The sequence below is a fragment of the Petaurus breviceps genome, unplaced genomic scaffold (assembly GCF_028583685.1).
Source record: "Petaurus breviceps papuanus isolate PSGF00001 unplaced genomic scaffold, PetGlider_PUasm1.0 221, whole genome shotgun sequence".
NCBI lineage: Eukaryota > Metazoa > Chordata > Mammalia > Diprotodontia > Petauridae > Petaurus > Petaurus breviceps.
The window spans coordinates 1,411,593-1,425,537 of NW_027185877.1; the positions used below are offsets into that span (position 1 = coordinate 1,411,593).

The 13,945-nt window shown below is 35.8% G+C and overlaps 1 protein-coding gene across 3 annotated transcripts in view; it reads left to right on the forward strand.

Annotated features, from left to right (window-relative positions):
* Positions 1 to 13,945, forward strand: part of PPFIA2 (PTPRF interacting protein alpha 2) — a 737,051-nt gene that overhangs the window by 665,062 nt on the left and 58,044 nt on the right. For all 3 annotated transcript variants that reach the window (XM_069094786.1, XM_069094785.1, XM_069094787.1), the window contains one exon: positions 1,846 to 1,939. In XM_069094786.1, coding sequence (XP_068950887.1) covers positions 1,846 to 1,939 — 94 coding nt within the window. The remainder of the gene's footprint in view (positions 1 to 1,845; positions 1,940 to 13,945) is intronic.

Below are 13,945 nucleotides of genomic sequence, written 5' to 3' on the forward strand. Positions count from 1 at the left end.
GAGAGAGAGAGAGAGAGAGAGAGAGAGAGAGAGATCATTGAACATTTTCTTATTAAAAAAATTCCCATATGGGGCGGCCAGGTAGCACAGCGAGTAAGAGCACTGGCTCCAGTGTCAGACTGACCTGGAGATCGAATCCCGGGCTCAGACACTTAGCACCCACCCAGAAACACCTGGCTGTGTAACCTTGAGCAAGTTACTTAACCCCAATTGCTTAGAGGCGGCCAGGTGGCTCAGCGAGTAAGAGCACTGGCTCCAGTGTCGGGATGACCTAGATCAAATCCGGGCTCAGATACTCAGCACCACACCCAGAAATAACTGGCCGTGTAATCTTGAGCAAGTTACTTAACCCTGATTGCTTAAAAAAAAAATAAAATAAAATAAAAATAAAAAAATTTCCATTTACTCTTTCCTTTAATCCCAACTTAATCTCCTTATGAAATATTTGCCTGCCAACCTACCAAAAGTATGTGTCTAGAATTTATTAGGAAAAAAAAAAGGCAGGGGTAGTAATCACAATCTCAGACAAAGTTAAAACTAAAATAGATTTAATCAAAAGAGAAAAATATGGAAACTACACTATATGCCAGCCATATTAAACAATATTGTTTAAGACTATTCAAAATAGACAGTATAAGGTTGGAATATTGCTATGGTATAGGAAATGAGTTGTTACTTAGGAAAATACAGAAAGACTTGGATTTATTTTGCCAAGAATAGGTTATCCACCCTCAGAGAAACAGAACAAACAAGTATAGTAGGGTCTTACATAGATGCATATGAATGTGTAGTTCTATATATGAGTATGATTATAGATAGCTAAGTATATATATGTATGTGTATGTTTTTTGTTTGTGTGTATATATATTTGTATATATAGTATATATGTGTGTATATATTTGTACATATAGTATATATGTGTGTTATATACTATATGTATGTATATGTATGTATATATACTATATATATTTGTATATATAGTATACATATACACACACCCCTATATATATGTTTGTACACACACACACACACACACACACACACACACACACACACCTATAATCCATACTTACTCGTAGCCTTCTTGCAGAAGAGTGGGGAGGAAGGGGAGAAACATAGTAAGAAGTGCCCAGCATGGAACAAAAGGAAACTTACAAGGAAGCAAAGAAAAGATGGACAACTCTGAACATAAATGTGTAGTATTTATTATTTAGTTTTCCTTTTTTTTTTTTTTTTTAAAGCAATTGGGGTTAAATAACTTGCTCAAGGTTACACGGCCAGTTATTTCTGGGTGTGGTGCTGAGTGTCTGAGCCCGGGATTCGATCTCCAGGTCGTCCCAACACTGGAACCGGTGCTCTTACTCGCTGAGCCACCTGGCCTCCTCTAAGCAATTGGAGTTAAGTAACTTGCTCAAGGTTACACGGCTAGTTATTTCTGGGTGGGTGCTAAGTGTCTGAGCCCGGGATTCGATCTCCAGGTCTTCTCAACACTGGAGCCGGTGCTCTTACCTGCTGTGCTACCTGGCTGCCCCTATTTAGTTTCTCTTGAAATGGAAACTTATTGCTATATATTTTGAATCCTCTCTTACATTCTGCTGTACACACGAGTGCTTTTTTTCTTATTATGTATTTAGATTTAAAATAAATTATTTTTTTACAGTATGTATTTATAATTCAGTGCAATTCAGCAAATGCAGTTTGCTAGACATTTGGGATACAAATATGCAACTTAGAGTTTGGGGGATATAATGAAAAGAAAATTTTAGCAGCTTGTTCACTTTTAAGGACTTAATAGGTTCCACATACTTGTATTAACATGATCTAATCTAAAATATTTCTTCATAGGAGGCTTTATGGAGACGGAAGCTGCAGCACAGGAGTCTCTAGGGTTAGGCAAACTTGGAACTCAAGCCGAGAAAGACCGGCGACTAAAGAAAAAGTAGGTTTAATAATTTATTCTTTCTTAGCTAATATTGATGTAAAATGTTAATATTTTTATTGATTTGGAGAGTCAAAAACAGATTTGAAAGCTGTAAAGGCAAAATAATGCTTTGCTCTTTCCTTTTTTTTTTTATTGTTAGATTCTCAATTTATATTTCCTTGATGTGTTGGACACAAATTTGAAATGCTTTGTATAAAGGACTCAGTTGTAGTAGTAATGAATAATTTCTTTAGGATGGGATTAGGGGATGCAGGTCAGACTTGGAATTTTATTAATACACAGGGAACTCCCAGATCAGGTTACTTTCTCTACTGATAGAGTCCCTTTCTCTATAGTTTACACCATCTAAGGCCCACTCCACCCCCCAAAAATCATAGAAATTCAAAAAAAGAAAAAGAACTTTAGTATTTGAATTGGGTTAGGATGAGACAGCACTTTTTTTTCCTTTTCTGCCCACAATGGGATTAGGTAAAACTTAATAGTTTTTCTAACTGGAAGAATTAATAACACCCCAATCCCTACTTCCTTGTTTACTAACACTCAAAGTTCTAGTTAGTCATTCTTTACATCCACCTATGCAAGAAGGGAAACCTTTTATTGCATCTTTTAAAAAAGAAAAAAAAATGAAAGGCAGGAGTGTTTTTGTTATCTAGTGAATGTATAATTATTTCAGAATCCCAACAGACTAGTGACTTCTTATTTCACATCTGTCAAAAAATTGACAGTATATCTTTTCATTCACATAAAGTGGGTAATGGTTAAATGCCTTGTGAAAGTGATATATTATGAATCACAACAGCTGCTAGAAAATAAAGTTGTCTCATAAAAAGAGAAGGGGGAAAAAAGCCACACATATAGGATACTTTCAATGTCATCCCAGACATCTGTGAGGGAAGAGGATGATTAGAGACTGTACTTTGAAAGCAAAGAGGTTGTCCCCTTCCCCATAATTTGCTCTTTTGCTTTTGTCTTTTTTTCTTCTTGAGATTCATTCTCTTGTTTTGTATCTACAACATAGCTTTCCACCCTTCAGTTCTAAGAGTAGAATGATATTCAGCTCTATTTTCTTCTCTCATTGCCTTGAGACACCCTTAGGGCTATTCTTATCATGAGAATCTGAGAGTTCAAGAAAGAATTGTTCCCAATGCATCTTTGCCATAGAACTTCAAAGACATAAGAACAAGACCCTAGAGACTTTGTTAATATGTCTATTCCTAGAGGGACCTCCATAAAATGACCCTTGAAATGTTTTGAAACCTTGACTATTTTCTATCTATAGTATTCATGAAGTTTAAGAAGGACTATTCCTATATAAATACAATCAACGAAACTATCTATAATTAGAAATATTAATTAAATTTTCCTTTTTGTAGTTATTTCTATTATTATTAAAAGAAGCATATTTCAAGAATATTATGTATTATAATTTATCATAAGTGTGATGCACTATACAATTTTATACATTATATAATTTAGATTGCTTAGCAGTTCCTAAATGCCTCAAATAAAAATATTAACTAATCTCATATATTCTCACTTGCTAACTTAAGAGCAGATTGTGATATATTCTAGATCCTACCCAGTCATCCCTATAGATACTTACAGTTACTGCATGATAAAAATTTGTATTTAAGCATAAGTGGTGACAAAATGGTATATGTCACTGATGGGGCTTTACAAGCAATCAGAAAATGAAATTTGTATTACATTTAGTGTTGAAGTATAAATGAAACCAATAAGTATAAATGTGACATTGAATTGTGGATAATAGATGTAAATCTAAGAAGACATCACTTATGCTTGAAATATAAGATGTTCAATATTATGCTTGTTCTATTGCTGACTTCTAATTTTTAGATGTCTGTTTAGATGGTTCTCTTTCAAACTCATAGAGAACTAGAGATAACTCATGTTTTTTGTTTGTTTTTGTTCATTTAGTTTGTGTGTGTTTGTGTGTACGTGCACATACATTTGTGTGGTAGTTACTGAGTTTCTTTCCATTTTTCTATTTTGGCTACTCATGGACTTAGCTAAATCAAGTTGTATTCTTCTCCTATACTTTTTTCCCCAGCTGAGATGGTATGTTTGTTTATATAAATACCAGTTATTAATTATTATTATTATTATCTCATTCCCTCCATTCTTCTTTGGGAATTTTCCCTCTCAATTGTTCTCTTTCTCTCTCATCTCAAATTTCTCCTTATGTTTGCCTGATGATCACGTGCTAAATTCAGTTTTTCATCATTGCTCTTGACCTCACTACCACTTTTGACATTGTGTATTAGCCCTAGCATTTCAGAATCCTGACCTGTCCTGGGTATCTTTCTACATGTTTGTTTCTACTCAGTCTCTTTACACTACTATCTTGCTCCCTAAACATCTGTGTCTGTCTTTGTCATTTTCTCTTTCCATGGTTAGTGATTAAGTTTACATGGGTTCACATAATATATCTTCACAGACTCCCAAATATGTCTTCCTTTTCTTCTTTTCTTTTCCTTCCTTTTTTCTTCTTTCTTTTTCTTTCTTCTTCCTTTTCCTCTCTTTTAAAAAATTTTTCTCCTTTTTTTTGTCATTTCCCTTATAGAGAGAAATCAAATGACATGTCTATCTATATGTATAGAATGATAGATACATCTCCCAATTTTCTCTCCTGAAATCTAGTCCCAACTACAAACTAGTAAACTTGCCAACTACCTATTAGTAAACTCTATTTGCAGATCATTGTCACCATTTACAAATCAGTATTTTAAAAAAGAAACTGGTCATTTTCTCCCCTAACCTCACCCTCTGGAAACTTCATTTTCTGTCAAGGATAGCACCCTCACTATCTGAGGGTTACCTTTATGTTATGCTTTTTCTTGTTAAGAAGAATGTCTTTCTATGTAAAATTATGCCTTTTTTTTTTTTTTTGCTTTTTGGAGGTCAATAAGTTACTTAACTTGCCCAAGGTTACACGGCTAGTTGTGTGTGTGTGTGTGTGTGTGTGTGTGTGTGTGTGTGTGTTAAGTGTGTGAGGCTGGAACCGAACTTGGGTTCTCCTGAGTCCAGGGCCAGCACTTTACTCACTGCATTACCTAGACAACCAAGCCTTTTCTTAATCCTCACACAGCTACCACCCTAGTTCAGGCTAGAACGCCTATCAACTGGATTTTTGAAATAGCCTGGCATTTGACTTTCTTCCTTAAAAAGCTCTACCCCCACTCCAGTCTATCCTCCATAACACTCCAAAGATATTTTTCCCAAGCACAGGTTGTGCTGTATTACTCTGCTACTCAGTAAATTGTTCCCAAGATAAAATAAACTTCTATTTAGCACATAGGTTTCTTTACAGCCTAGACTCTCTTCCCTTTCTGGTCTTCTTACATATTACTGCCTTCCATGAAAAATACATTTCAGCCATACTGCTGTACTTGCTGTTCTATCCATATGAAATGCCATCTCCCATCTTTGTACTTGTGCCCTTGATGAACCAACCACGAAAGATGCACTACCTTCTCACCTCTGCCTCTCAGAATCCCTGGTTTTCTTGAAGACTCAACTCAATTGCCACCTTCTCCATGAAGCCTTTTCATTTTGTCAGCCTTTTAGGTCATTACCAACTCTTGATCTATGATCCTGTCATCCCATATTGTCTCCCTTATTGGGATATAAGGTCTTTGAGGGCAGGAATTTTTTCTACTTTACTCTTTGTATCCCCACTGTCTGACATATTATAGATTCTTAAATACCTGTGGATTGATTATGTCTTCCTTACCCTATGTATCCATTCAGTTACCTGTACTCCCTTCATGTTCAACTCATTTTGTCCAATCAAAGAGTCTATTTTCTAGTTCAGGGTTTCATCAATTTTTGACTGTGATAGTAATGGCAAGGGACAGGTCTCAAAAGTCCAGGGTGATTCAAATTGGCCCCCAGCAATCCTTCTCAGTCTCTCTCTCTGCCTCCATGTGGGTGCTGCTTCCAAAAAGTTCTTCTGCCTCTCTCTTGTCTCTCCAAATCTACGTCACCAGCTCCTCCCAGTTCAGGACTTTCTTTTCGCATCAACAAGTCCATCCCACAGGTGGGATTAACAAGCTCTGGGTTTTAACACAATCAGTTTGAAAACCAAGCCAATACAGGGGAATCTTTAATTGCCATTACTATCACATTGACTTGGCCATTCTAAGAACATTCTAACTCTCTTCAAACCCCCTCCCCATCCTTGTTTTTTCATCCTATAATCATCCTCCATAAAACTATCAAAAATCATAGGCCTAAAATATTCAGTAACTCTCTATCAACCCTGTTATAAGGAAAATAACTCCTGAGTATGACATGTGAAGCCACCCCAAATGTACTTCCAACCTGCCTTTATAATCTTATTTAATATTAACTTCATTCAGATTCTCTGTTTAAAAACTGCCCATTCCCTCGGCAATTCATCTCTTGTTTTATAATACCTAGCATACACCCTCATCTCTACCTGTTAAAAAGCGTAGTCTTCATTACAGTTCCAGCCACTTTCTGTAGAAAGTCTTCCCAATCCCTGCTGGGGGAGGTGTTTATGTGTGTGTGTGTGTGTGTGTGTGTACTCTTCCTTCCCAAATTATCTTATATTTACTTAGTTTGCTTATCCCTTTAAAATAACTACAGACAATATAAAATATTTGATTCTATCTGCCAAGACAAACTCAGAGACTATAAAAACATAAATACAAACACGTTTTACACAAATAAAGACAGATCTAAACAACTGGAGAAACAGTCATCATTCATGGGTAGGCCAATCCAAAATGGCAATTTTGCCTAGGTTAGTATACTTATTCAATGGTGCTTCAATCAAAATGCCAAAGAATTATTTATAGAGCTAGAAAAAAATGATGACAAAAGTCATTGAAAACAAAAGTTCAAGAATATCAGGGGAATCAATGGGGAAAAATGTGAATCAAGGAAGCTTAGCAATACCTGATTTCAAACTATAATCATCAAAACAATCTGATACTGGCTAAGAAATAGAGTGGTAAGAACGGCTAGGTGATGCAGTGAATAAAGCACTGTGAATAAAGAATAAAGAGTTGGGAGGACCTGAGTATAAACCCAGCTCCAGATACTCACTTAAACCCAATTGCCCTGTCTACTACCCCCCTCTAAAAAAAAGAAAGAGAGAGAGAGAGAGAGAGAGAGAGAGAGAGAGAGAGAGAGAGAGAGAGAGAGAGAAAGAGAAGAAATAGAGAGAGAGAGAGAAATAGACTGGTAGATGTAGCAGCAAGCACCCCACCATACCCAGGGTGGCTGCCAACACAAGTTCTTAGATCTGCTTTTCTAAAGGAAAGCAACTCAAAATGGGTTGACAATCTTGTTTTAATCAATCAAACATATCATTTACCTAGTTCAGGGGAAAAAGTCAGTACCCTGACCTTCAGAGTATACAGAGGTTACAAGCAGAAGTTACAAGAAGAAAGAGAATCAAACAGATCAAGCAGACTGTCCAACTGTCCAACCAAATACATCCATACCTAGTCAGTTACCAGAGAGGGAAGCATCAACATGTGGGTTTTCAAAGCCAGGGGGCTCTCAGCGGCTGTCCAGAGTCTTGTCTGGTCAAGTCACACAACACTTCTCAAAGTGAGCCCCAAAACAAAGCCTCAAATCAGGGTTTATGTAGCCTTCTCCTGGCTTAGAGAATGTCACAACCCTCTTGACCCACTGCCCAATCACAAAGTATCTCCTGAAAAATAAGCCTCCTGTAACAGGCTCCGGGTGCACTCAAGCCTATCAAAGGGACCAGGGGCAGGGAAGATCTTAAATTTACATTGCCATTACAGTAGATCAGTGGAGGTATACAATACACAGTAGCAAATGAGCATAATAATCTAGTGTTCAATAAAAGCAAAGATCTAAAATTTGGAGACAAGAATTTGACATTTGGCAAAAATTGCTGGGAAAACTGTAATAGTTTAGCAGAAACTAGGCATAGATCAACATCTCACAGTATATACCAAAATAAGATCAAAATGGATAAAATGATATAAAGGTTGATATCATGAGTAAATTTGAGGAGCAGAGAAAAATTTCTCAGATAGTTGGATAAAAGAAAAGTTTACCAACAAATAAGAGAGAACATCACAGAAAGTAAAATGAATAATTGTAATTGCATGAAATTAAAAATTGTACACAGCTAAAATTAATGCAGTCAAAATTAGAAGGAAAACAGGAAATTGGCATAAAATTCTATAACATGTTTCTCTAATAAATACCTTATTTCTCAAACAGATAGGAAACAAGTCATATTTATAAAATGTTTAAAAATAATAAATCCTACCTAGAGTATAACAAACTCCTTGAAGGCAAAGACTCTTGATTTTCTTTCTTTGTAGCTCAGTGGACCGGCAGCACTATAGTAAGCAGTTAGTTATTAAATGTTTGTTGTATTGAATTGAATTCTTCCCATCTGTCAAGCTAGCACCTTGATCTTGTACTAGAAACCCTTTACAGTATTTTAAGTGATCCTTTAGAAATAATTGGTGGGGGAGGAGTGGTGGCTAAAAAAATTATGAACTCTAATTGAGTGGAGAAAATATTGTTTTTTGGGAAATTATCAGAGCTGACAAGGAAGCTCCTGGATTAGGGGTCTCTTTATTGGTCTACAAATTATTTTACCTCCTAACCCCCACCACATGCCACCTTTTCTGGCACAGTAGTAGCCACTTCAGACTGCCATGGGACTTTAAAAAATGGTTTTCAAAATGGCCAATAGGGACCCCTAGGAAAAAGTGGTCTCCTTGTTAATTGTTACTGAAATTTATATTTACTCTACCTCTTCACCTTACTGCTCATCTCAGATGTGCCTAAGATTCAAAATTTAGCATTCCAAATTCATTACAACCATCCCCTTTCTCTGAGGGAATTCAGGGATTATGAGTCTTTAAAATACATTGACTGTGGAGTATATTAATTCCTACAGCTGTTATAATCATGTTAATTACCTGTAGTAATTCAGAGTTTACTGTAGAAATAACAATGCCTGCTCATAAATTACAAGATAATTTTAAAATCTGAAGCAACTTAATATTATTTCTTTCTAACAAAACGCACAAAGTCAGCATTTAATGAACATTATAAATAAATTCCTTTTGTGGAAAATAAATCCTTAATTAAAACCATTTTGAAATGTGTGCCCATATAATTATTGTCTTTTACTCTTTTCCCAGAAAGAATTCTCCCCAGTCACTTGCACAAGTGCAGAAATTTTGTATTCCTGATTTTTTTAAATTTTGTAGTTCCTTTTTAATAGTTCTGTTTTATGTATAGACTAGATGTTTAAAGAGATATGTATAGAATTATAGAGCTAGGACTGAAAGGGACCATTTAATCCAGTTCATCTAACAGATTAAGAAAGCTGAGACTGGGGAAATTAGCTGCCTTGCCTAGCTAGTAAATGACTGAGGCAGGATTTGAACTCTGGTCTTCCTGATTCCAAATCCAACATCCTATTCACCATAATACTTAACTGCCTCAGATCAAGAGCCCATAGGTTATGTGCCAAAAGTTACATAGGTGATGAATGAGAGAAGCGGTTTTAAACTCAGGTTTGCTTATTCCAAAGCTAATGTTCTTTCCATAGTACCTCACTCTCTCCATAGACATGTTGTTCCCTTCTTGCTAAGGAAAGCAAATAATTATATTCAGTTTGATTAGCATCACTTTACCCGAGGTGTATCTTACTGTTTTTAAGTATTTATAACAAAAATCTCTCTGATTCAGACTACACTGAATCACAACTAGTATCCCAGACTAGACTGGTTTAAGTTTCTAGTTATAAAGTAGTGTTTTTTCTACTATTTAATAACAAATAAATATTATCTTTCTGATTTGCCTTGTATTATAATTACTCCCCTACACTTCATATCCCTACCCCCAACCAAGTAAAATGTAAGCTATATGAGTGAGGGCAGGGACTGAACTAATTTGTATCTTTTTTTTTTTTTTTATGCCAGGGCCTATCAGTAGGAGAAATTTAAAAAGTATTTATCTAAACTGAATGTTTGAAACACTTAAGATAACACAAAAGCAGCCTCAGAAGCTGCCGTGAAATAATTTACACACAGTTCTTATGCTAATTTAAATTATCACAAATTTTTTCCCCCATTAAAGCAAGTCTCTAGTATACTTTTAACACTTGGCTAGACTGAATTTTCTCCTTCAAAATACTTTTGAAAGTGGGGCAGCTAGGTGGTGCAGTGAGTAAAGCGCCAGCCCTGGAGTCAGGAGGACCCGAGTTCAGTTTTGGCCTCAGACACTTAACACCCACACAAAAACACTAGCTGTGTAACCTTGGGCAAGTTACTTAACCCCAATTGCCCTCCAAAAGGAAAAAAAAAACTTTTGAAAGCAATCAACTTACATTTCCTCACTATTGTGTACTGTGACATTTTAAAAGTTTGAGACAATTTCTGGGTAATTAGTCATTTTATTAATGATTCTAGTATTTTAATAAAAGAAGCCAGTGCTACTCTTTTTTTTTTTTTGCTTTTTGGAGGGAAATTGGGGTTGTCTTGCCCAAGGTCACATGGCTAGTATTTGTGTTAAGTGTCTGAGGCTGGATTTGAACTCAGGTCCTCCTGACTCCAGGGCTGGTGCTCTATTCACTGTGCCACCTAGCCACCCCTCACTTCCCAATTTTTAAGAAAAAGAAAGATGAAGAAAAGATATTTTCAAAGAGTGATGTTGGCACATGAGATTGTTCTCTTATAGGATTATCAGAGTCAAAGTGGATTTGTTTATGAAAAAGACAGAGCCCATTTGTCAAGTAGGGCTTTGAGCCAATAAGGAAAAATATGACTGCCATTTTGAATATCTGAAATCTTTGATATACATTTACATTTGCATTTCATTTTTGTAGTGCACTTAAAGGAAATATTTGTATTAGTAACAAGAATCCAAATAATAAATTATGAAAGGTTTGGCATTTAATACATATTCATATCATGTCATTTTAATTAAATACAGTTTTCCATTGACATAATCTTGATTCCTCATGTTCAAGTAAAAAGACATTGAATAAAATAACTCATTTAAAAAATATTTCTGATTTAGGAATGCAACTTTTATTTTTTCTATTCTTTGTTCTTTTGAACTTTACATAGATGACAAAAAAATCACCTTGAAGAATATAATTATAATATGTTCCATAGCGCTAAGTTAATTTCATGAATATTCTATCCTGTCCAATGCAGAGATAGGATATGCTCTTTAAAATTCATTTGGCAAATTTAAAATTACTTACTTGTATTCTTAAATTGAGGTATCAGTTCATTCTCACTCTGAATTTGAGTTGAGTAATTCATATAGAGATGGGAGAAATGCTAATTAATTGAAGAATACCACCAAGTTTGGGAGAGTTCTCCATTGGTGTCTTTATCTCTTAATTATCATCATTTTTTTTTGCTTGTATTTTCTCTTTTGGCAAATTTCCCCTCTGTTTGTCTTTCCCCAACACATGACGATTGCTTATATAAAGGTTTGGACTAGTGAATGTAGCTTAGGAGGACCGTATTGCTTTGCTTGTGGCCAGATTTCATTCATCCACTCCCATGGGAGAATAATTTCTCAATGCATCTGGTAAACTAGAGAGGACACGTAGGTGGTGGCATCTGGAAAATGATACCTTGGACAGTTTTGTTGGCAGTTCTTCTTTGCCTCTGGGCTCAATCACATGGATAAGAGGTTGATTGGCTGGTGAGCTGGTTCACCCACCAGGAAGCAATTTTCTTTGGACTCACCATTGCCTCTGTTGTGTTTGTGTGTTGATGTATTACCAAGGTGAAAACACATTTGAAAGTGATTTCTTAGGATCTCAGGAGGTGAATTCTTTTATGACATTGTTTAGGGCTTATTTAAGTCTGAAAGACTTTACCTAACAATTATAGAACTCAGCCTAGAATTTTCAAAAATGCAGATTTACCATAAGGTAAAAACAAAATGACTTGAATAAATGACTTTAGAAGAGAATGTGTGTTCATTTCACTTTTACTTCTGTCCTTTTCCTGTATGACAAATAAGGAAAAGGGAAAAATCTAACTCAAGCAATTTCTGAAAGATATAGATATAGGTGGCCCATTTTGTTAATAAGTCAAAAATGTATTTTAGTTCTTGTAGCTAACTAGGAAATGCAGCAGTGAAGTGAATTTCTTACCTCATCATGTGAAAATTTTATAAAATGTCCACAGATCATTGTATTTTTAAAAATATAATCATTTGAACCAATTTCAGTCACATTTTCTCAGCCCCTCTGCTACATCCAGGGAACTCAGCTTGTGCTTGAAACCATACAACAATAGGAAGATGTTAAAGGTAAAAGTAACGACAGAGATCATTGGATTCAACCTTTTTATTTTACACATGAGAAAATAGTCTCAGAAAGGTTTATTGAGTTTCTTAAGGTCAGACCTAAAACCTAGCCAGATCTAAAATCCTTTTCTTCTCATTTCTAATCCAGTGTTCTTTCTTCTAAAGCAAACAACCTCTCTAGCACTCAGGTGCTTTTTTGCAAACTGAGACTGTAACTTGTTAAAGTACTATGAGACTGGGCTCTATTAATTTCTTTGCATTGTTCAATGAACCAATCATTAAACATTTATTAAGCACCTACTATGTGCTAAGGACACAAAAAGAAGCAAAAGACAATCCTTGCCTTCCAAAAGCATACTCTGATGTGTTGCAGTAGCTCTAAGGAGTTAATATAATTCCCAAAAGAGCCTTACTTTCCCTCAGGATGTAGCAGGTGCTGGAAAAATATGGTTATGCATGTTTGTTTCTGACTGGCTAACCGTATGCATATGGCTAACTGGCTGATTTGTCAGATATGAGAACTGGTACCCAGCCTGATGCTGAGGCAATACGATTGTGGTACGTGTCACAGAAAAACAGCGACCCGTCTCCCACGGGGTGTTCTCATATCTGAAATGATGCTCTTTGTATCACTGGCTTTCTCTGAATTGAAATGTATCCATTAACATTTGTCTGCTTCTCTTTTCCATCCATCCTCCTCCATCCCATGAAAAGCACATCTGGGTAAGTTTGAACCACAGTGACTGCCGAACATGCTTACTCTCAGCACCATGCTTGTTTTCTTTCTTTCTTTTCTTCTTAGTTTCTTGTTTCCTTTCAGTTACAGCACCAGAAATACCACCCCCCACCTACAATAAAAACGGGAAGGATTCATTCTCAAGCTCAAAAAGAAATCACTGATCTCAGGAATGTTCAAACAAAACAACAACAAAAAAGATGTTTGGTTTTAGGCCATTTTTTCTATCATGTTAACCTCACATGAGAGTTATTTTTCTTAGCCAAGTCACTGGACAGATAGCAACTGGGAGTTTTGGGTAGTCTATTTGCAATTTCTAGCCACAAGGTATATGAGTATACTTGTGACAGCTTTTACCTATGGTCGTAAAGGATTTCTAGTCCTCCCCCACCCCTACTACTACTGGTGCTAGTTCCCTTGAAATGTTAAAAGCTTAGTTTATTGGAATACCCAGTTTACACCTTGGGAATCTGAGTTTACCTAAATGTGTATTTCCTGTATAGTTTCCAAGACCAGATCACTTCAAGAGTGTCTATTTTTCTTGCAATTTTAGCATCTCAAATACTGCTTTTTGATCAGAGGTCAACAATATCAGATCAAAAGATCTGAAATATTTGATGAGATCAGAATATTTTGCTGGGATTCATGGGACAAATTGCTTTAGAGTAGGGCAAAAAAGAAAAATTTAGAATACTTGAGAAACTACATTCTTGTGATCTTTGGCACTGATAAGATGATGAACTCAGGGAAAAAAACTTTTTTCGGGGGAGAAAGATAAGGTTTTCTTTTAGATTTAAATCAATACTTTTTATAAATTAACTAAGATGAACTGATTCTGGCATATCTAATCAAACTTAAAGAGATTAAGCTGAACTTTAAGTCTGTGGGAAGGGTGGGGAGGTTGGGAGAGAGGTGGGGAGGTTGGGAGAGAGGTGGGG